The 25,005-nt window shown below is 38.7% G+C and overlaps 1 protein-coding gene and 1 pseudogene across 1 annotated transcript; both read right to left on the bottom strand.

The window, feature by feature from the left end:
* Window positions 1–15,113: 15,113 nt before the first annotated feature.
* Window positions 15,114–16,613, bottom strand: LOC139460199 (alpha-2A adrenergic receptor-like). Its single transcript, XM_071241712.1, has one exon. It carries the CDS (start codon window positions 16,611–16,613, stop codon window positions 15,114–15,116), a length of 1,500 nt encoding a protein of 499 aa, XP_071097813.1.
* Window positions 16,614–23,453: 6,840 nt separating this feature from the next.
* LOC139454278 (alpha-2A adrenergic receptor-like) lies at window positions 23,454–24,966 on the bottom strand (annotated as a pseudogene).
* Window positions 24,967–25,005: the final 39 nt, after the last annotated feature.

The following is a 25,005-nucleotide window of genomic DNA, read 5'->3' as shown; positions in this document are numbered from 1 at the left end:
TGCTTATGATGTAGTCGGAATCTTATGAATATGGAAAGTGTTGTGTCGCTGCTGGTAACATAAAATACATCGTATTCATTCTCATGATCCCCCATATTTTATGCCAGTCTCTGTCCTGAGTTTGTGAGAAATAATCTAAATTAACTATATAACTTTGATGAAGCGATCAACCATACAAATATGTTTGAACATTGCACAGCCAAATGTGTTGGTGCCACTTGAGAGAGACGAATGCCAATCTTGCTAAAACGTTAATACTTCAATCAATAAGTGCTTTAAAAACTGCTCTTACAATACAAAAGCAATTATTCTCTGAATTATCCAGCTGCCAATTTCTGTTACCATTTACATCATATAGCAAAAGCAAATAATAATATTTTGATATCAGAAGTCAACTGTACTGTTGTTTGAGGCAAATGCTACTGAAGACGGTAAATTGTCGAAAAGAACACATGAGCAACATTTTCAATGCTCTGGTCAGCTTGAAGGGTTCTGACAGCTTGCCTTCGTTGGCTTGCATCCGATGATTTGCCTCCGATGGTTTGCCTCCGATGGTCTGCTCTCGCTGTTGTCAATCTTGGCATCGATATGTAACACTGGCAGAGAGTGATGAAGCAAATATTTTGCTACCCCTTTATAACAGTGGCACGTTTATTGTGATTTTCTCGGAAAACCATTGGAACCACATACCATGACTGGTCAAGGAACAATAAAAAAAGAATCTATTGACACTTGCAAGAAAACCCCATATTTTCATACCTATTCAAAACTTTGCGTTTCTTTTTTTTTGTTTCAGTATAAACTATGAATGCAGTATTTAAATTGTGGTGCTGAAAATATATAGTATTAATGACGAAACTTATAAAAAACATAGGCAGTGATTAGTCAAAATATTTGCAAGCTTCTTATTCCATCTGTATGTTTGTTCATCTCTGGATTTTGAAGGTATGAGAGAAAAAAAGGCTTTGGTTGAAGTACAGGTGCACGTAAGTCCGTAAGTATGTAAACAGAAAGGTTCATAGTTTGAAAATTCACTTGATGACATAAATATGACATTCGACAGGATTCCTAATCTTTTTTTGTTTCATTCTTTTATAAATATACAAACGTGCAATTTCAGTGAAAGTATTTTTGTATTTGACTGACATGTTAGTCATAAGCGAGAAACTCAATAATTATAAAGAAACACATCGCAGAAATGGTCACATGACTCCGACTGACACCCTTATAATATTGACACATGCAATAATATGATGCACCACATACCATCGACTGATAATAATGATACAATGTAACAAATGTTATCTTTTGGATAACACTTTCCTAGTGAAGTACATATTCTCTTTTTGGATTGAGTCTCATCCGGGATTCGAACTCACAATGCCAGAGTGAGGTGCCTAACCGCCAGCACACTAAGTCATCGATCTAACTCACTCAGTCACTGAGGCTTCCACAGGCTTCAATAATAATACCACTTTAAAAAGTACATCAGTCATGCACAGCAACTTCCAAATAGTCAGCCGTGTAATCACGACTTTCGTATACTCGATTATGGAGAAGCTGAATTATGAAAGAAGAGGAAATCTAACTGCAAATGCTAGTATATCGTTGAAAGGTGTCCATGGGCCTTTCAGAGTTGATACTATGTGACATTTACGAATCTAAATCACATCTCCACGTGAAAAATCTGTAAAGTGAACACCTTTAGTTCTATGAGTTCAATATTGTGGCCTACGACAATACAAGAGCGTTATCCATGTTGCAACTGTTTATTGAATTATTATCAAAATATACATTTACTGAGTAAACAAAGGATGTTATCATATGTCGATGGGTGGTCGTGTTCCATGCTTGCTGTTGCGATTATCCAACTATCTGAAATTAATTAAATTTATATCATGAAGCATAACACACGTCTGAAGATAACTTGGTTGATCAAGTTTACATGTGGGCAATGATCAAGCCGAAATCCTAATTGCCAAATATTTTGATAATTAGCCCATGGATTCGCCTCTTACATCCACGTTTCGTATGAGCGTATTTTGATATTGACCGTTCCATACATTATTTTATTTATGAATATTATGTTAAAGGTATGTACGGTGAACTGTTATGTTTTATGTTTACATTCAAGATTGATGCAAAGATCTACGCTTTGGCCAGAATCTCGTATAAATCTTGGCCCGTTTGAGATAAATTCTCATAACGTTTTTACATGCTAGGATTTGAATAAGATCCGGCGATTATGTATCGTTTACTCCAGGGTCATTTGCATGTAAAATATTGAATATGAATAAATTGAACAGTTTCTGTAATCATTTACAACTTTTATGATATTTACTTTCACCGACCAGATTGCTACAGCCGTCGTAGTCTGGGCACACGTCACATAGTTTTGGCATTTTCAAGTTCATAGAAATACATAGGATACATGGAAAACAGATTTCTGATTGGCCGAAAAAAGCAATCATAGTGCATGACATAATATCTATAGTATAGGGGAGATATGTTCTTAATGATAACAAACTAGGGAGGAAACATTTAGAATGATGTTTGGAGTTTATAGAACATTTTGAAATCGTTAGGAACGTATTTGTCTAATGTAGGCTACCTGGATTGTAACAATCAAAGACAATAACCAACGACTTCCGTGTTCTGAGTGTCATTCCAATCCGGCCTGCCTTCATGTCAACACAAACTTGACCCGATCTGTAGATACATTTGGTACATATATGATTAAGAATGTGTATTAGTTTCATCAGAAAACTAAGACGTTTGCAAAAACAATTTATAAGTAAGGATAACAATTTTTAATGAACATCGAACACTTTCTCCACAAGATGGAACACTGAATTCTGTTGATATAAACTAAATTCGCTGTACTAGGTTTGTACCGTATCATTTGTGTGACCCAATGAGTTCAGCCTCAATGGATAAATGAATGTCAGGAACATCACAATCAACAAAATGAAATATTCAAGAAGTCAATTAGACAAGATGTGCAAGGTTTTTTATCAAACAAAAACAAATGATTCCGATTTTACAGAAGTTCAGTTCCTGCTTATTACAAACGTGAATGTTGGCAACACATCAACTATAAACTACGTCACAACATGATAACCTCGCGATCCGCGACTATCTTAAGGTTATTAATGGAACCGAGCTGCATGCTTGACTGATGGGAAATACGTACATCTGCCAGTTACAATATCATTTGCTAAACACTTAACATACTAACACAGGAATTATAATATGAAACATCTTATCGCCATGTTGTAGAATCACATGTCTATTTCATACAAGCATTTTCTCTCAAGTATTTGCATTATAGTGAAGGGAATATTTGGCCTAATGGTTAAGAAATTTGCTCAAAGCATACTCAATACAGACATGCGTACATCTGCCAGTTACAATATTATTGGCCGAACGCCTAACATACTAACACATAGATGTGAGGTACATACACCTTATTCCCTTGCTGTTTACCTCTTCAAAGTAAAGATCAATGTTGCCATTGTTGTATTCCTTTCGTTTAAGGCTAGGTAAGCTAGTGATCATCTGGAGATCAGACTCAAATCCTGTGGGAATGCCTGCTTGTATCACGGCCAGGTGCTTGATCCAGGCAACAGCCATCTGGACAATGTGTATAAGATTATCGCCGTGTTTCGACTAAACTCTTTTTGTTTAAAAAAGTGTCTCTGATCCATAAACGAGGTCAAATTTCTTAATGTATGACAGACGATTGAGTAGAGCTGTTCATGTGTTGAAGGGCTTCTTTCAAGGTTTCTAAAATCTAAAAGCTAAACTGGATATGTAGTCAGCAGTTTAAAATGTCAACAAAGATAATCAATTAATTCTTTTCAAACATTTTCTGAATAAATACTGAGGACAAAAGTGTAACAAATTACGAAATGTCTACACTATTTCTAAATCTGCAAGATTGAATGTACTATTGAATAATATTCTTGCAATGCACATAGAAGAAACATATATTTCACACAACCTTTCAGTTCTGAGCCTTGTGTACTTTTTTAGGTGGATATTATTTCTAATGCCATACAAATTGTCTACTATTTCACACAAAACAAAACATGAACAAAAATTGATGTCATCGTTCCTCAGCAATTTCAGAGGAGAAGATGCATTTTGAGGTTATATAAGTGTCTAAACAATTTATTAATGTAGCTACCATGGTGACAATTTCAGCTTTATCTAGAGTTGAAGTACAATGGTCAAATCAAGGTCAAAATTTAGAATATCATCCAGAATGGTACATATATGTCGGACCGTACTACTATTTTCACGTGTATCGAATTATATTACATTGTGAAAACAAATGACTGAGTAATGTCTATAAATGGCTTCTTCAATGTGGCAGGTGCAATATTGAAGATTGGATTCGAACCTCTTGAACAAATTCAGGTGTCATCTTTGGTGGTAGATACATGTGAACTTTAAACTTCACTGATCTAGTGGTTTCTGAGGATATGAAGTTTACAGTACGAGCGAATGTATTGAAGAGAATGTAACGGCATGGTCCAAAATGAACAAAGAATGATCAAACATTATAATATCCCGAAGAACACATGTCTTTAACCCAACTACTACCTATACTTATACCAAATATCGTTACATTTTGAAATAAAATGGCATAATAATGGCCACAGGTTTCAGCTTTCAGTATGAGTGCAAAGGCCATTTCATTCATTTTCAGCTTTGGAGAAAATATTTTTGTTAAATGGACATTGACTAGGGACGACTTGTGACGACAATGACCTATGTTCTTAATTCTGACACCTGGTTATTGTTGAAGGGGTTCAAATCTGATTTCCAGTATGGCCGCATATTATTGCAGCAATATGAAAAACCTGGTAACTGATTCATAAAAGAATGACATGAGAAGGTCAAAGGTCATAGTCATAATGTACAAAAATGCTGAATAACACGTATGGTTTCATCCTTGAAGAACGTGTTAATTTCTTTATCCCAAAACCTAGTTTACCACAACTTTGAGACTTGGCCCTGCTATGAAAATGGTTTGGTAAAGATTGGTGAAAGATGGGGCGTTTTCTACTGTAGCTCAGATAATCCTGACTGAACTATTCTCATTCTTATTTTGTTTGTCACCATGATTGTGTTTCATGAAAGGCATCACAATCGAGAGTTTCTTTTCTTCTTCTTTTCTTTATTATTAAAACCGGTGAAGATCCGGGTTAGAATAGGTCTTCAGCAATCCATGCTCTTCTTAAGAGGCGACTAACGGGATCGGGTGGTCACATCATACATCCAAGAACTTACAACATAGCACCACCCTGGCGTTAACTTCACTCAACGTGATCACATGAAGCTACTGGACAGTTCACCCGTACAAGAACCCATGGGGACAGAAGTCTGGCCAATGCAGGACCCGCGCCATTGACCAAATGTTTGATACTTGTGCGATGTAAAATACAAACTTTATTATGTTATCATATATCTTGTTGAAAAGGTTTACTAAGCCGATGAATGCTGTAACACCAATAAAAACAACTTTCGAGCAAGAGTCGTGTGGTACTCATTGAAATCTTCTCAGAAAGACCATGTGATGTTTTAGTTATTGGTCAGCAATAAAGTAACATGTTATGTACTAAGCTACCATGTGTAATTCACATTGATACCACATAAATAAAATGAATAAATGATTTGTCAAACTCTAATTCGCGAAAGTCACATACCACTTCATGTCTGTAAAGGTCACATCAATTTGGTTCAGTTAAGTTTGGGTTATGACGGAAGCAAAAACATATATTTATATGTATAATTATATACTCTTTTTTGTCAAATGATCGAGGGATAAGTTACGATATTTGGAAAGCACTAACCAGCAGTTGATGAAGGACGTCTTTGTTCGTGTCGTCCCTGATGATATGTTTAGTTACTCCACCAGCCGTAACAGTAGCCGCTATGCTGGTGACATGTGGCGTCGACTGCTGTGTTGCTTTATGTAGTCATGCGTGGAAGCTTCTAGTGCCATGACAGTGTCCTAAAAGAATATATGAATTATACTAATAAAATACGGAGGGACATGTGCATTAACACGTTTTTACATATCTAAAAAAAATAGAAGTGACAGAGTTTTGAATGTTGGTAGTCATGAGCAGATTTGAGGTCAAGAAGGAGGCCATTACAATGCAAGAAACAGTTTCTGGAAGATCGAGTATCAAGCGTATTCGACTTAAACATAGGGAGGAACTGATAATTTGATTAGAATGACCTTTGTGTCCTGTATGAAGGAACACATCATTGGGGCAAACGATGGACACATCTTAAGTCCATTCTTTCGCGGACCTGAATCAAAAGATGTTTGTTTGTTTGTTGTTAACGCCGCACCCAGCTTTATCATGTGGGTCTGTTAATAATTGAGTCTGGACCAGGCAATCCAGTGATTGACATCTACGCAAATGGTTGGTTGGCTGGTTGGTTTGTTGTTTAACGCCGCACTCAGCAGTATTCCAGCTATATGACGGCGGTCTGTAAATAAACGAGTCTGGACCAGACAATCCAGTGATTGATATCATGAGCATCGATCCACGCAACTGGGATCAATGACATGCATCAACAAAGTCAGCGAGCCTGACCACCCGATCCTAATAGTCACCTTTTACGACAAGCATAGTCTCCTTTTACGGCAAGCATGGACTGCTGAAGACCTATTCTACCTCGGAATCTTCACGGGGCCTACGTAAATGGGATGCGATGACATCCATCAACCAAGTCAGCGAACTTGACCATCCGATTCCGTTAGTCGCCTCTTACGACAAGCATTGGTTGCTGAAGAACAATTCTAACCCGGATCTACACGTCTGAATTTTCTAACACGTGAGGCAGTTCAATCTACAGTATTAAAACAGCAAATGGTGCCAGTGTTTACGAGTGATACTGATATGTTCTACGGAGATGTTCTATGAGACGATGTTAGAGTCAAGATACACACCAAGATGTTTTGCCACATAAGCGAAATGAAACGTTGACAGCCCAATTTATTGGTTGACTTGGCATTTTCAGTCTTGAGAAGGTATCTTTTAACATTGCATTGGTCTTTTCATCATTGAATATAAAACAAATTTTAGGCATTTAACATCAGCAATATATCCCTAACTATTGAATCATCAGTATAGAAACAATAAGCTACCCGTTGTTGACAAATGAGATGCCCCAAGAGCCTGTTTACATAATGAGGTGAACCCTGTGGAACACTGCATGTGATCTTGATTAGCTGACGTGACTTTGACCAGGACTGATCTTGTTGCACGTTTGTTATACTATAGGGACAACATGAAAACAATACTGCTCAAACATTCATCGCATTGCAAATACTCACTGGTTTCTTGGGGCTAAATGCAGCTGGACATTCCAGTGAAAGCACAAGGGACAAAAACGAGACACGGAAACACCATTACGACACCATTGCAATATATACACCTTTCCAGATATACGTACCTGTGTTGACGTGAAACCTCCATTGGGGTTCCTCTGATGGACAATCCGTTTCATGACCTTGAGCCCCTCGCACAACGTGTGCAAGTAGAACGTAAACTACTGTCTCAATATCGATGGGATTGGAAAACCGCTTTTCTCTACTCCAGGGTTGGCGTTTCGGGAAACTGGTCGTTTTCGTTGCCGTCCATAACTTTCCTGAAATAGTGTTCTTATATTTTGTATGGGCTACCGTTTATTCGCATGTCTCAGAAGAAAATAGTGACAAACGATATTTGCAACTGATCACACAAGCAAATTAAAAGTATGTACTTATGATACATATATATCAGAATGTACTGAGGTTTAGAAGAGTAAGTACCTTCTGAATGGGTAATAGCATATAGTTTGTTCATAGCGACATCACCCAGTTAGCTGTGAGCAAGGGTGAGAGCATATGCTGATATTGCCAAAGCATGGGCGTGGTACTCATCAATAGTGTTCAGCTGAGCACACAGGTAGTGAAAAACCTTTCTTTGGGAATCATTGACTGAGCTTTGCATTTTCTTACAAAACAATAAGATAGTAAAACTGAAAGTAATCTTAGTAGCATAAGAAACTGTTTCAAATGTATTTGTAGTTATTATCAGTGCTAGCAAACAATACCTGCTATCACAGGGTATTTGAAATCGACGGGTTGTCAAGTGAAATGTGTCAAAATGACAAATACTTTTTTATATTCAAACTTTAACAGCAGAAACACAGAGCTGGTCGTCAGCAACCCACACTGGTCGTATGGCGACTAACGAGATAGGATTGTCAAGAACGCTGACTGGGTTGTCATGGTATGCAAAATTCGTAGATCGATGCTAATAATGTTATTTACTGTATAGTCTGTTTCAGACTCGATTATTTAAAGACCGTCGTCATATATATATATATATATATATATATATATATATATATATATATATATATATATATATATATATATATATCTTGTTACGTGGCAGTACGGCTGCAGAGATTGTTGTAAGTTTATTTGAATGTGATCGTATCAGTGTCAGTAAATGATTGAAGCGCTAGTAAAATGACGTGTGTCGTTGTGGCCAGATTTTAACAGTAATTGTTCAACAAAATTGGCTGTTATAAGCAAACACAGCCAGCGTGATCGTTCGAGGGGTTTCGTTATATTTCTAGAAGGCTGGTTTTCCTATATAGGGACCACACGACGGCAAGTTTTAAAAACATCTCGCAGCATTTTTTGTGCCAGGCAACTTCATTGTAGTACATCAGTCTGATGCATTATCATTTTTTTTCAAGCGTTTTCTGGGACAATCTTATTTTCGAAAAACGCAAAAAAAATTAATATAAGAGGTATCTTATCTACAGTTTGACTACATCAACATTCAAAACAATTAGGTTTATCTCCTAACTGATAACTGTGTAGCTGTTATACGTATATGTTATGTGTGTCTGGAGCCTCAAATCTACCCTAAATCTCTCTCTAATAGGTCTCCAGCAACCCATGCTTTTCGTAAGAGGCGACTAATGGGATCGGGTGGTCAGGCTTGCTGAATTGGTTGAAGCATGTCTTCGTATCCCAATTGCGTGGATCGGTGACAATGCTATCAATCACGGGATTGTCCATACTCAAATATTTAAAGACCGATCTGCAACGACATCATTAATGATAGGGCAAATGTCATTTGACAACAGGAAGTTATGTTTTTCTAAATATGGTGACTGATGAAAACGAATTGGGACGAGTTACTGTCCAGTCATCTACTCATTAAGTCATGAGATTAATCTCCGTATGAATACACGTGTGACCACAACCTGGTGTCTTTCTGATACTTAGGAGATAAACATACAGTGTTTTACAGTAGAGCTATGGTTGTTGTAAATAAGATTGAATTTGGAACGGAACGCGCCAACTTTAGAACCGTGTGAGCATAAGCCGTCTTAGTTGGATAAAGAGAAGCTTCACATTCATTTAAGCTCCCAGTTGTCCCTAGAATTTAAAAAAAAACATGCTTTCGGTCGATATAGATTCCATGGTGATGCGGCCGTCAAATCCATTGTTATTGTGATCTATGAATAAGCAGATCCTCGCGAATACCATGTTAATCTCATTGTACGACTGATTTTCATAACTTTCAATGTACCATATGGTCTACACATACATACATGGAATATGAGTTAAAAATAAACAAAACATCATTTATTACCCATTTGTTTCCCAGAAATCGTTTTGCAGTAGTGAAACAAACGCTTCGCACGCACCAGTGTATTGTTAACGTCTTCCTGACGTCATTCGAATATGATTGTGACGAAGGTCAGAATGACTAGAAATAACGCCGTAGCTGAAAATTGTTGACGTCATTCGACAATTGTGGTTTTCTAAGACAGCGGTCGTGATAAGTCCATTTTTTCGAAGGGGACTTAAAATGATGGGTAATGAAGAAATGAAAACACCTGCATGTGTGTCATACTCGCTCGGGAAATACAAGAATTCTGACATGTTTTCGTGAAAACAGTACGACACACATGCTCGTATACTAATCGCTATATAACTTTATTTGTTTCATGTAATTGGTAATTTCGCATGAGACAAGGACACGTACACCTTCTAACACATGATTTTGTGAGTCGTTTAGTCTACGATGTCACCAAAGGGGAAGCGAAACGTGTTCAGCATCAATTATATTATACCTGAGTAAGCATTGTTTTCATCTGCTCATAATATCACAGGCATATCTATTGACAATACTAGCCAATTAATGACAGGTTGCATGGGAAACAATTCTTTAAGTGAAACCTTAGAATGATACTATATTTTATATTTACAACTTCCTGTGAAGCGACATACCTTGTTTTGGAGGCGGACACTTTTTACCCGGATGAAAACGGTGTCCTTAATTCATAACGAAGGCTGTATCTTTAACATGTGTTAATGCAAGTGAATGCACTGCCAATATTTCCGTAAAATTATCAAATGAAGTTTAAAATAAGGATGTGAGGAAATATATGTTGTACATTTTGAATGTATACTAATAAAGCTGTGAACGTTTACCATGTTTTCTGCTATTCTTATATTCCTATATTATTGATGTCAGGCATTTCCGTGGTGTTAGGACGCATTTATCAGATAAGCATTTCCGTAGTAATATTGTATATCTATATTACTACTCCATTATTAAACGTGTCATTAGCTTTCGATGATGGAGGTGTAAAGCCATCAATCTAATCTCAATGTTCGTGATTGCAACATTAAATCCATTCAGCCATGGGCTTTCATAATTAATAATTAATAACCTCGGAGGACAGTGGTTTCCATAATCTGTGGTCAAACAATCTTTACTTTTAGTTTGTCATTCAGTCACTGTAGTCATGTATGTGGCGGTGATCATCTTTAACCTTGTAAAGTGTGGCAGTTCATTGTTCCTTGCACCCATCCAATGTTATGAGACAACTAAATATGATGTTGTCACTTTGGACTTGACAGCGATACGCCAGCAGATGATATGTTCCACGTTGTGTGAGGAATCTTGCAAGCCAATTGATTCTTTGTAGTTTGTCATTCAGTCATGGTAGTCATGTATGTGGCGGTGATCATCTTTAACCTTGTAAAGTGTGGCAGTTCATTGTTCCTTGCATCCATCCAATGTTATGAGACAACTAAATATGATGTTGTCGCTTTGGACTTGACAGCGATACGCCAGCAGATGATATGTTCCACGTTGTGTGAGGAATCTTGCAAGCCAATTGATTCTTTGTAGTTTGTCATTCAGTCATGGTAGTCATGTATGTGGCGGTGATCATCTTTAACCTTGTAAAGTGTGGCAGTTCATTGTTCCTTGCATCCATCCAATGTTATGAGACAACTAAATATGATGTTGTCGCTTTGGACTTGACAGCGATACGCCAGCAGATGATATGTTCCACGTTGTGTGAGGAATCTTGCAAGCCAACATTTCTGCAACACGCATCAGTTTCGTGCGAAGACAAAAAATCGAGTCTTCAGCCATCAACACAACAGAACAGGACTAAAGGTAATTTTAATCAGACACACATTCAACCACTTTTATTACAGGTTGTAACACACATGGCATGTTATGTAATGATGTACGTGTGTGTGTCACAATATCTTTGCTAAGTATATGGTTGATGCATGCGTGATTTCGATATGTAAATTTGTCTTTCACCTGTAGGGGTCACGGATGACCCAGTCGTCTTTGACACCGCGATTCGCTGTGCAGAGTTGCGTTCCCTGGGCACGACAGAAATCTGTGACCTTGGGTTCGAATCCCTGTTCACCTTGATTATATTTCTAGGTTTGTCAGCACCTTACCCGTCCTCGTATGTTTCACCGAAGTGTTGAGACCTGCATCACTTCGGGCTTTCCTCCCTTATTAAGCTGAAACGCCGTGATGTAACTGGAATACCGTTAAAAGCGGCATAAACCCAACTCACTCACTCCCAAATCATCTGAAGTTTTCTTGAATTTAGTCGTTGTTTCTGAACATTTTGTTGATTAGATGATTTGGTTGTGGCAGAGATATAAAACTTCATTCATTGCTCTGTTTTATCATATGTTTTGCAATGAATTTGATAAAAGTGATCACAATTGTGCAGTCCCACTCGAACAATGTACAAAGCAAATTATTATAATGTAAAAGTTTAGCATGGAAGTTGAAACAAGTCGAGAAGGGGAGAAAAAGGACAATCCAAATAGTACAAATCTCCTGTTATTGTTATTTATCAGCAACATGTATTTGTTCAGGTCATTATCAACAAACATAGGAACAGAATTTATTCAGGGTTTCAACACTTACACTTATCAACAAGGTTCCTTAATGTTTATACCGACACAAAAGAGGTCGTATTTAATTGACTTCAGACTGTGTAACATTTTAGATTCTAATACCATTTGAACAGTAAGTTAGAATTGCAAGATTTCAAATGCGAATTGATCGCTGTTTCTCTACCGCGGGTTATCTCATTGCAAAGGTTAATGTACATCAAATGAAATATAGAATGCATGGTAACTGTTATTAAATATTTGCAGAATTTCTCCAATAGTTTTTTTTCCCCACTTAAATATGTTATTCACCAGTGTGAGAACAAATCCTTAATAGAAGATGTGTTTGATTGTGATATATTTTATATAGCAAGGAAATAATTGTTCAAAGTACTAAATTCCGTTTCCTGGTAACATTGGTTCATTAATTTAATTTCTCGTGTTTCATTTCAAAGAATGTCATGCTCAACACATGGTGCATCTTTGTCGGAATAGAATTCACTTTTGGTGCATATCAGTTCGTTATGTTTCTAGGGAATACAATGTCTTACAATGTGTTTCTTGTTTCAGTTTGCCTGAAGCACAGTCAAATCATGCATCTCTGGAGGGGCGCATCATTTGTGGAACACAATACCAAAACATATTTGGGTACCAGTATAAAGGTCTGCGAAAAAAGATGCGTGGACATGAAACAGTTTGTGTGTAAGTCGTTTGACTTTAGCCATCGTTTCGGTGTATGCCACCTGTCTGAGGTTACCTACTTTGAGGTGCCAAGCTCTGAAAGGAGCTCTTCACCAAGATGGACACATGGCTCGAGAAAATGTGTGAAATGAAGATTATTATAAAGCACACAATTTGCAAATCGAGTGGGCGAGTCGGCTATGAAAGGTCATTACTCATTTAACAGTGCATGTCCTCCGACGTCTCAAACTGCACCTTCCTTACTTCTTATTCACAGCGTATGCGCTTGATAGAGCAGGACACGTATATATTTCCTCCGTGTATTGTCACAGCGAGAGAGGCACACGTCATGGTCAATTTAATAAACGTTATTCAAATATTTAAAATTATTTAATGGTTAATTTTACATCTATCTATCAATGTCGTAAAAGCCCCGCTGGAGTTACAGTTTGGAAATGTTGGTTCAAGATAATGTAGACATGAATGATTGACAACCAACTGTCCATTCCTGACGTCCAAAATGTTTAATGGCCTCTGAATGCATAAAAAGGGGTTATTACGTGACTCGTCACTGAACCAAACTTGTCTCTATCACAGTTGTAGCTATACTTTGTGACCTTGATACCATTGACGTCGCAGCCGACGATGCAGGTCCGTCAAAATGACTGCTCGTCTAGGGTGAATACCTACAGCTCGTAAGCGCTTCTTCTACTGTCTGGGCTGATATCCTGCGCAATTTCAAGTCAGAAAGATATTCACGATTTTACTACTTTTGCGTTTCATTTTTGACAGAGTATGCATTGGCATCTTTGACATTAGTGGCATTTTGTCTGGCATACCCAGTAATGAGTTCATTTTTGTCCCGACAGTGAGATAGGATATAGGATTCTTATACAGGATGAACCAAGACAGAGTTAACTGATATATTCGTTCGTTTCGTGGGAGGGGTGTGTGTAGTCTTGCTTGATAACGGTATTAGCATCTATACTGAAACGACACATCAGTGTCTCTTGAGAATATAGAATAAAGGAGGTGTCATATCGTCTTTACTGATTGAAAAAGGGGAAAAAAACAATGTTAAAGTTGAGCTGAGTGTAGTGAGCGGGTGAGAACGTTGCTACCTTTTTTAAAAGATGGGCTTCACACATTTCCTGGAATATACTTGCAACATCCGTTTCCTTAATCACTTATGTATTTGAATGGTTTTAAACTATGTTGACAATAGTCTACCAACATTGGTCTTAAACATATAAACACTAACAGCCTTGATACAAAGTGGTCTGAGGAGATGTGGGGAGTTGCGTAGATTCACCCCGACGGTGATCCATAGGACACACATCCTTATTGGCTCCACCAATTTCTTCTTTGAACTTTCCTCAAACACTAAGCTCACTTTGTAGTATATAAATGAATAACCATGCAAAACAGCATTAATCCACATCAGCTCGTGCGCTAAATACCACTGGCGGATCCATAGGTGTGCGTGTGTATGTGTGAGTGTGTGTGTGAGAGAGAGAGTGAGAGAGAGAGAGAGAGAGAGAGTGTGTGTGTGTGTGTGTGTGTGTGTGTGTGTGTGCGTGAGTGTGATGGAGTGTGTGTGTGAGTGAGTGTGCGTGTTTGTGAGTGTGTTTGTGTGTGCACAACTGTGCCCCGTAACAGCAAGGTGTGGTCATGACGCCACCAGTATGTCCTTCTACCACGTTACAACATGGATTTGGCATGACGTCATTAGTACGTCATTGAACCCCGCATGACAGCATGGCCTAGGCATGGGCGACCAGTACTTCTTTGTACCCAGTTAAAGCATAATGTTGTCATGAAAGCAACTGTACAAATATCCCAGCACTCCAGCAGCCTGGTCTTTCCGAAATAATACTCTTTGAAATTAGAGTTATAGTAAAATCCCTTCATTGGAACGTAAAAGTATGGCAAAGTTTAAAAAGTTACTATTTTAGTGTGAATATGCCTTCTCTTACAGTTTATACCTCGTTTCCACTTATATGTATCATTATGAAAGACCATACTTCCCTTTACGTGACATTTCCTAAATTTTCTCAATATTTCTAATAAAAAAAGACACTCATGATTAAGATATTTTATTCCATTATTGCGCAATTCGAAGGATAGATGAAAATCAACATTCGTTAACTGCCGCAAGCTGTACAATCTTCGATCATGTATTTCTGCCACAGATGCTTCTAAAAACATCTTTAACTTCATTTCTAAACTTTAGGTTAAAGAAACTATACACCAGTGGATTCACTGCAGAATTTATAAAATACGAGCGAAAACACAGATGATACAACACCAGGTAAGAACCGTCGAGATCCTCAAATGTTTTCTTAAGAATAGAGCGCGCTCCCATTGCACAGAGATGGGGCAGGAAACTCAGCACAAAAACCAGCGTTATGACAATCATCATGGAGGTCGTCCTCGACACCATCACCCTTCCTGATTCCTTGACGCGTTGTGGCGTCCTGGTGCCACCCCTTGGAGCTTCATGCTCTGGTTCTTTTGGTATCGGATCAATCTCCGATAGCGTGACATCACTTTGGTCCAAAGACATGCTTCCTCTTCTACAGACAACGTTTATTGTGACTGCTTCTTCATGACTGGAACGAGTTGACCGGTGTGTGGGTTCGCTTAACAACTTGTTGTCTCTACCTGAAAAGTCACATGTATAAGTACTTTCCACAAAAGTTCCAACTGAGGATTCTGATGCATCATAAGGTCTAACCTGAGACATGACTGCAGGATCCAGTGCCATTGGATGTGATTCCTTGTTTGCGGTGAGTGACGGTTCATGGCGGCTAGAACGTTTGGACGATAGAGTTTCCTCCTGTTCCGGATTCCGCGCTTGATGCTGTCTTACGTCCGTCAACGGTGAATCACAAAAGGCCTCTTTACTCACACAATTATTCCTTTTTAACTTTTCCCGAAACTGCATCTGTTTTCTTGCCCGCATTAGAATACGGGAATATAGTGAAGATAATACAATTATTCCCGTCAGAAATAACAGTATCTGAAATCCATGGTAAATAATGGGATAGTATGTGTTAATTACATCATCACTGGTTGCACAGGTATATCCAGTGATATCAGAATGTGGTACTGGTATAGTCCGTTTTCCTTGCGTAATCCATGATGGCGTGGAAGCAACAAGAGACACGAAGAAACTTAGATATATGGCCCTTTTGGCTTCCCGTAATGTGATCTGCTTACCACATGGTCTGCATATCAGTTTGTATCTGTCCACTGCAATGGCTACCAGGATTGATCCAGAGGTGATAGAACAATACAGTAAAAGTGTTCCATAAAACTTACAAAGCCAGTTGTGATTCAAGTGGTACATGTATCGTATAGAGACAATCTCCACCGGGATGCAAACACCACACATAACCAGATCCAACGAACCTAGTGCAACCAGGAATAACCGAGAAGAAATGGCCTTTAATTTGACTGTGTAGATGTAACATACCATTAAATTCCCAAAGAAACCAACCAGCATCAGTATCCCTATAAAAAGTATGACAGGCGTCAGTTGTAGGGCTACCTGATCGCTATATTGTTCGAGTGTAAGTGTTGCGTTTGCTGTACTCGTGTTATCAAACATGGTTTCACTGTCAGAGAATGTTTTTCTGCCAAGAGTAGTTTTTCTGTCAGTGCTTTTCATCGTTGGATAATTCAGAGAAGATGCAGGGCTGTAAAAATGAAACGATATGATATAATTTCAAATACATTTAATTTCAGTAACTGCTACTCCATTGAAACAATTGTCTTATGTTCTTCTACATTTGATCAAATAAAACAAAACAGCTTGCATCTTATTGAAATAAATATTCTTATGGTCTCTTTTAATTGGGGCGGTCGGGTAGCCTAGTGGTTAAAGCGTTCGCTCGTCACGCCGAAGACCCGGATTTGATTCCCGACATGGGTACAATGCCTATTTCTGGTGTCCCCTGCCGTGATATGCTGGAATATTGCTAAAAGCGGCGTTAAACCATACTCACTCACTCTTTTACATGTAATGGGAAGAACGCTTTGTTCACGTAAATTAATTGTGGACGAAGATATTAATTGTCTGTTTATAGGTTAGAATACTAGCATATCATGTAATGATCTGTGAATTATCCGATTCAATAAGTATCTTTGATATAGTATATATCATCAATGCTTCACACATGTTTCAAAGTCACAGACAGACAATGGGTAATTATCTCTATCTCACTATCGCACTACTCTGGTCATTATCAGTCGACGAAAATGTATAACAGGTTGCAGTACATACATACCTCTTTCACGCTCCTCAGCTCAAAGCAAAATGACAGCATGAAGGATGTAAACTACATAGGCGTGAGTCATTGCTACACAGGCCACTTGTAGCAAGGAATGGAAGAATAGGTTTCATGTACATGAATCACACAAGGACACACACATTGTAAATTGTACAATATATTCACTGCATCGTCCATTCGAGTGGCAACCTCGCCAGTGAACGGGACAATTGTACTTTTTAAAAATTGGTTTTCTTCACTGGACAATAGTGAGTGACAACACCACCACCCCCGCCCTCCCCCGTGGTACGGCATTCAAGTACATATATATAACCCGGTATTTTATTTCAGTCTGCTCCACTGAATTTATCTTTTACCATATCGCCCTAATGTACAATACGCTTTGTAAAATGTTCCTGTAAGGCGAAAGGCTTACATTGCCTTACTTGCTTTGTCAAAGATCGATAAATGGCATGATCATACATATGCATACTCAAGAATTGAAACTAACAGTACCAGCAGTATTGGTTACATGTACCAACTGCCTCAGAGATTCAGATGAAATCCTCTCTCTCCCTTTCTGGGCAATGACAAAAACATTCTGATCAGTAGGGAATTCTAAAAAATTATCGGGTCACCATTTCTTCCCTTTGTTTTCAGTAAACAGAAAAAACTATTTCTAGCTCTTAATCAAAAATGAAAGCCATGTTTAGAAACGTGAGAAACACTTGTTTACTTTCTATGGCCTACCATGCTGTTGGATAACAGTGCTCATGTTTCCGTGCAGCCATTAACCCGCATTGTATTGAGTGGTGGCTTCCTCACTGGATGTGTGACAATAGCCTGGTATCACAATTACATGCTATCTGTTTGTCACTCATTATTAAATTAATGCTTAAAGAGAAACTAGGGTGCAGAGTCTGTCGTCTATTTCCAGTCTGGGCTTTGACATTGAATGGTGCCCTGTGTGAAATTGAGTAAAATGTAGACAAGTCTTAAGGAGTTTTGCTTATGAAGAAGGCCTGAAAGAGAACAAAGGATGCTAGCTGATCAGGAAATGAATCTGCAAAACTCCTGAAGACATGTCTTCATTTTTCTTCTATTCAATCAAGTCCACACACAATGTTCACAATGTGTGAGCTTCTCTACCCAAGTATTAATACAAAAGCATGGATATATTTGTATTTATCCATTTTAATCATAACCTCTTTAAAACACAAATTTAGTTTCAAATAGAATACCAGTTTTAAAAAGCCGATATTCACTATGGTGTTTTTTGACGATGTTAGCCATAACATTGTAAATATTCGTGAATGAGAATCGCAAAACCCCAAGTATGTTCTCTTACTTAAAGAATTGCCACATAAACCGTTCGCATAATCATATCAAATCTCTACTAAAAACCATTCTACAATGTGCACTTTATCATGAAACACATCCTACTTCCTCAAACATAAAATATCTCTCAACATTCGACTTTGACAAAATATTCTTTTTGTGAAATATATTTTCACATATGCCAAGCTCCGTAGCAAGCATATATTTACAATGCGTGGAACAAGGCTTTCTACTATTCCCTGTGGCCCTAAACGAGTACTTCATTAATCGCTTCTTCGTTTTTGTACATGCTGGTAACAGGAAATATAGAGCAAGGACATATATTCTTCTCATTCTGTTTGTTTTTATCAAGAAAGGTTTAACTAATTATTTTAATAGGTAACATTATAAAATACAACATCAATGCATATCATTTTCTAAGGTTTCGTGAATAATTCAAATGTTTTGAAACTCTCGTGATTTCTCCATTACATTATGAACCGTTTAAACAATGAATGACGTCATTGGTGTGTTTTAATGGCCGTTCCAACATTATTGTTCTGTTAAAGACTTGGTCATTTCTAGATGCGCGTATGCAAAGCGCAAACCCTACGTGTATACCCTCAGGTTAATAAAACTGTAAAATGAATGGTTTTGCACAAACCTCACTTCACTTTTCTTCTTTTTGAGATTGTTTCTCTGTGGAGTATTGAGTTTTCTGTACATCAATCTTTTACATATGTGGCATTTTGTCAGACCCACCAAATAACAAATACATCTTGTTCCAATAATGAGTGCTACTACATGCAATAGAATCCCAGTTTTTTTAACAGGATGGCTAACGGAAGGAGTGTCATCAAAACGAAACTGACAATTTGGAAGGGCGGCATAATTTCCATGCATATTTGAAATATGTCATTAATGTGTGTCTTTATTTTAATATATGTTGTTTGTTTTTCATTTAATTTTAACAAGATATGTATTTTTTCTCAATAACATATCCACATATCCATATTCACTATTATGGTAAACGGACCACACAAGAACACTGAGACCAAGTGTCGGGGATATGTGTGACCTCGTTGGTAATGTTAAGAAAACTACATTTGCCATACTGTAACCCTAACTGACCAGTTGCTGTACAAGTTTTACTTGTAATCATATGTGTCTATTTAGAACGTGTACAATTCAAATACACCCAAATGATTATTCATGGTATCAGAGCACACACATGTTTACGATTCGCATCACATCACTAGCTTGTGATAATGTAAGAATTAAAAAGTGATTCTATTGCATTTGATTGGCTAATCAAGCACTTTTTTTGCGCGAAAATAATTTATCGCGGACTATAGTTTCCTAATTGGAAGATACTGGGATAGGTAGGACTTATTGCACTGAGTGATGTTCAAAACAGTACATGTATTACACTTTATGAAATAGCTCAATCAGTGTAAGGAAAAACCGACCTCTTCAGTTTATTCAAACAACAACGAAATGAAAGTATTCATTAATTATTCATCAGGAAAGTATACTAAATAACATACACTTGAAGCAATGTAATGGAACCAGCAAGTCTATACAAACAAGAAAAGAGGAATGTGTATAGATTAATTATGGTATTTTCGGTCATGGAATTTATTTAAACAGGTTTTTCAGTTTAGCACAGACAAGAGTTCTCTCGCTTACATTATTTGGACTACGGTGCTGATCGCTAATTCGTGACTTTGAGAAAGGCTGTAAAAGCAGGAAACATGCTTGTTACTTCAAACACATATTTGTTGACATCTATTATTTCTGAAATTGACAGTTATAAAGGGTGTATTGGTATATACAGCTGTATATCAAAATCTTAAATCCATTGCACACAAGCGGATAGTATGTGTTAATCATGTCATCACTGGTTGCACAGGTATATCCAGTGACAGTAGAACTTGGTGCTGGTATAGTCCTTTTTCCAGGTATAATCCATGTTGAGCTGCAGAAAAACCCATACAAATGGACATCTGGTTCTCCGTAGTGTGACCTGCTTACTAAACGGCCTTCATATCAGTTTGAATATACACCTCGTCATAAATATCGCACCACACATTTTAAAGTAAAAGTAGAAAGTATAATTTTCGGTTTTTTTAAACTACAAGTACAGATTTCATATACTACACCATCTGTAAACATAATATCACAAACACACCCTTTTCCGAGCTGCACTTGCATGCTTGCGTTGAGCATGCTTGTACCGGGGGTCGGTTTGCTAAAAATGCAGTATGCACATAGCCTCTTTTGGCGTATGTTATGATGGCAGACACATCTAAAATTTGGTTTAAGGCATAAATTAAGCTTTATTTTGACCAACCAGTGAAATGCCCAAGCGTCCAGTGCCTCTGACCCAAAGATGGCAAATTATTGGTATGCACCAGACTGGTATGTCATGTCGTGCTATTGGAACACAACTGAACATTAATCACACTGTCATCAGCAGGCTAATACGTAAGCATACTGCCTCCGGTGACGTGAAGGATGCTCCGAGGTCAGGACGTCCCAGAAAAAAAACAATGACAGGGAAGATCGTGCTCTCGTACGCCTAGCCAGACGAAGCCCAAAGTCTACTTGTACACAGCTGTGACATGGATGGCATCCATACAATAGAGTGTCCATCAGCACCATCAGACGACGCCTAAGTTCTGCAGGATTGAGAGCAAGACGACCAATCAGACGTCCACTCCTCACAAATCAGCACCGCCATGCCCGTTTAGCCTGGTGCCAAGCACTTGCTCGCTGGAACCTGAGGACATGGAGAAGGATCCACTGGTCCGATGAAAGCAGATTTTTGCTGCATCATACAGACGGGAGGGCACGACTTTGGAGGCAGAGAGGCACAGAATATGATCAGAGGAACATTCAAGCTGATGTTCCATTTGGAGGGGAGGGGGGTGGGTTGGGGTTGGGGTTGGGGTGGGTGGGGGGATCCGTCATGGTGTGGGGGTGTTGTTCCTACGATTGTAAACTTGACCTCATCACAGTTCCCGGAACACTGAATGGGCAGAGGTACCAGAACTTGATCCTGGAAGGTGCTGTTGTGCCTCATTTTGATAACCATGCTCTCGCCACACGTCCATTCCAGATAATGCCAGACCACATCGTGCTCGAGCTGTTGTTGAGCATCTCCAACACAACGCCATTGAGACACTACCCTGGCCTGCCAGAAGTCCAGACATCAATTCTATTGAGCATTTGTGGGACATTTTGGGACGTAGGGTGAGAGCAAGAGATCCTCCAGTTCAGTACCTTCAGGAATTGACCCATGCATTGCATGATGAGTGGAAGCAGATTCCCCAACAGAGATTTAGTCGTCTGGTGACCAGCATGAGACGGCGTGTAGAACATCTGATCCAAGTGCGAGGCAGTTACACTAGATACTGAGTTAGCCAGTCATTGTGGACCTTACTAGTGTGTTCGACATTAATGAAATGTGAACTGTGTTGTGTGTCTGTTGTAACGACTCCGGCAGCCATACTTATTTCACCTTATTTCACGGTGATTTTAGTTAACTTTGCTACAATTAAACCCTCAATTACTGCTCAAATTCGGTCTTTTGTTGTCAATGTTCTGACTGAACGCTCACATGAGGCAATATAAACAGTTTAACGTGCTTTTCTAAGCACCATTTTAATGAGGTTGAAGATCCAGTTTTACTTAGTGAAAAAAAGTGGGTGGTGCAATATTTATGACGAGGTGTATATATAAATTTATATATCCACGAGTATTGATCCAGAGGTCAGAGAACAATACAGAAACAATGTTCAATAGAAAATGGTGCCTGTATCGTATAGGGACGATCTACACAGCGATGCAAACACTACACATAAACAGATCCAGCACTACTAGGGCAACAAAGAATTGTAGAGCAGAACTACGACTTGCGACGTCAAACAAAAAAAGCCAGGAGTTGACACTTCCTCAATTTATATAAACAAATCTCCAGCGTGAAATATTGCTGATCCATCTCATATTACTTTCTTTGCTTTCATGATGGTAAGATGAGGTGAGGTGAGGTGAGGTGAGGTGAAATGGGATCGCGTTCAAGATTATTATACTCATACATGTACAACGACTTTAAAGTCCAGTACGTCGTGGTATCCTGTTAGAGCATGACGTGGTCATGACGGCCCTAGTACGTCATTGTAAGCAGTTACAGCATGACATGGCCATGGATGACTAGTACGTCATTGTATCCCGTTACAGAATGGCGTGGTAATGACGCCATTAGTAAGTCAATGTAACCAGTTACCACAAAACGGGGGCATGGATGACTTCTATGTCATTGTACCCTGGGACAGCCTGTCGTGGTCATGACGGTACTAGGGCGTCATTGTACCCCGTTACAGCATGACGTCGACATTAACGACCAGTACACCACTGTACCCCGGTACAGCATTGAGACGTCATGGGCGACCAGTACACCACTGTACCCCGGTACAGCATTGAGTCGTAATGGACGACCAGTGCGTCAATGTACCTCGTTACAATATGACGTGTCCATGAAGGCACAAGTATACCCATATTCCCTATTATCCCAGCACTCCAGCACCCTGGTCTTAACGAAATAAGCATCAAAAGTGCGAACTCATAGGTTAAATTGGTGAAAGGAGTTATTGTAAAATCCTTGCACTGTATAATATACTGTAACACCACAGCAACGTTATAAAGTTACGATTTCACTGTCAATATGCCCTCTCCTACATATTGTAGTTCGTTTCCCCCCATGTCACATTATTAAACACCATGCTTCCCTTTACGTGACACTTTCTAAATAACTTAGATAACAAAACAAACTCATGCTAAAGATATGTTTATTCCATTATCGAACAATTCGAAGGATAGATGAAAACTCAACATGTAAATGTAGCTTGCTATTATACACTCTACGTTCGTGTATTTCTGCCACAGGTGCCTCTAAATACAGCTTTAACTTCATTTCTGAACTTGAGGTTGAAGAAACTATATACGAGTGGGTTCACTGCAGCATTTATGAAATACGAGCGAAGGAACATTTGATACAACACCGGGTAAGAACCGTCGAGATCCTCAAATGTTTTCTTAAGAATAGAGCGCGCTCCCATTGCACAGAGATGAGGCAGGAAACTCAGCACAAAAACCAGCGTTATGACAATCATCATGGAGGTCGTTCTCGACACCATAGCCCTTCCCGGTTCCTTGACGCGTTGTGGCGTCCTGGTGACACCCCTTGGAGCTTCATGCTCTGGTTCTTTTGCTATCGGATCAATCTCCGATAGCATGACATCACTTTGGTCCAAAAACATGCTTCCTCTTCTACAGACAACGTTTATTGTGACTGCTTCTTCATGACTGGAACGTGTTGACCGGTCTGTGGGTTCGCTTAACAACTTGTTGTCTCTACCTGAAAAGTCACATGTATAAGTACTTCCCACTAAAGATTGATGTCCAACTGATGATTCTGATGCGTCATAAGGTCTAACCTGAGACATGACTGCAGGATCCAGTCCCACTGGATGTGATTCCTTGTTTGCGGTGAGTGACGGTTCATGGCGGCTTGAACGTTTTGACGATAGAGTTCCCTCCTGTTCCGGATTCTGCGCTTGATGCTGTCTTACGTCCGTCAACGGTGAATCATATAAGGCCTCTTTACTCACACAATTATTCCTGTTTAACTTTTCCCGAAACTGCATCTGTTTTCTTGCCCGCATTAGAATACGGGAATATAGTGAAGATAATACACTTATTCCCGTCAGAAATAACAGTATCTGAAATCCATGGTAAATAATGGGATAGTATGTGTTTATTACGTCATCACTGGTTGCACAGGTATATCCAGTGATATCAGAATGTGGTACTGGTATAGTCCGTTTTCCTTGCGTAATCCATGATGGCGTGGAAGCAACAAGAGACACGAAGAAACTTAGATATATGGCCCTTTTGGCTTCCCGTAATGTGATCTGCTTACCACATGGTCTGCATATCAGTTTGTATCTGTCCACTGCAATGGCTACCAGAATTGATCCAGAGGTGATAGAACAATACAGTAAAAGTGTTCCATAAAACTTACAAAGCCAGTTGTGATTCAAGTGGTACATGTATCGTATAGAGACAATCTCCACCGGGATGCAAACACCACACATAACCAGATCCAACGAACCTAGTGCAACCAGGAATAACCGAGAAGAAATGGCCTTTAATTTGACTGTGTAGATGTAACATACCATTAAATTCCCAAAGAAACCAACCAGCATCAGTATCCCTATAAAAAAGTATGACAGGCGTCAGTTGTAGGGCTACCTGATCGCTATATTGTTCGAGGGTAAGTGTTGCGTTTGCTGTACTCGTGTTATCAAACATGGTTTCACTGTCAGAGAATGTTTTTCTGCCAAGAGTAGTTTTTCTGTCAGTGCTGTTCATCGTTGGATGATTCAGAATGGAAACAATGTGATATAATTT

Source organism: Haliotis cracherodii, unplaced genomic scaffold, assembly GCF_022045235.1.
Source record: "Haliotis cracherodii isolate W230 unplaced genomic scaffold, xgHalCrac1.p SCAF_1, whole genome shotgun sequence".
Classification (NCBI taxonomy): Eukaryota; Metazoa; Mollusca; class Gastropoda; order Lepetellida; family Haliotidae; genus Haliotis; species Haliotis cracherodii.
This window is presented reverse-complemented; position numbering and strand designations above follow the sequence as displayed.

Bases quoted from the DNA above. Each gene is read 5' to 3' on its own strand.
- LOC139460199 (XM_071241712.1), bottom strand. From the start codon at position 16,613: ATGAAAAGCACTGACAGAAAAACTACTCTTGGCAGAAAAACATTCTCT.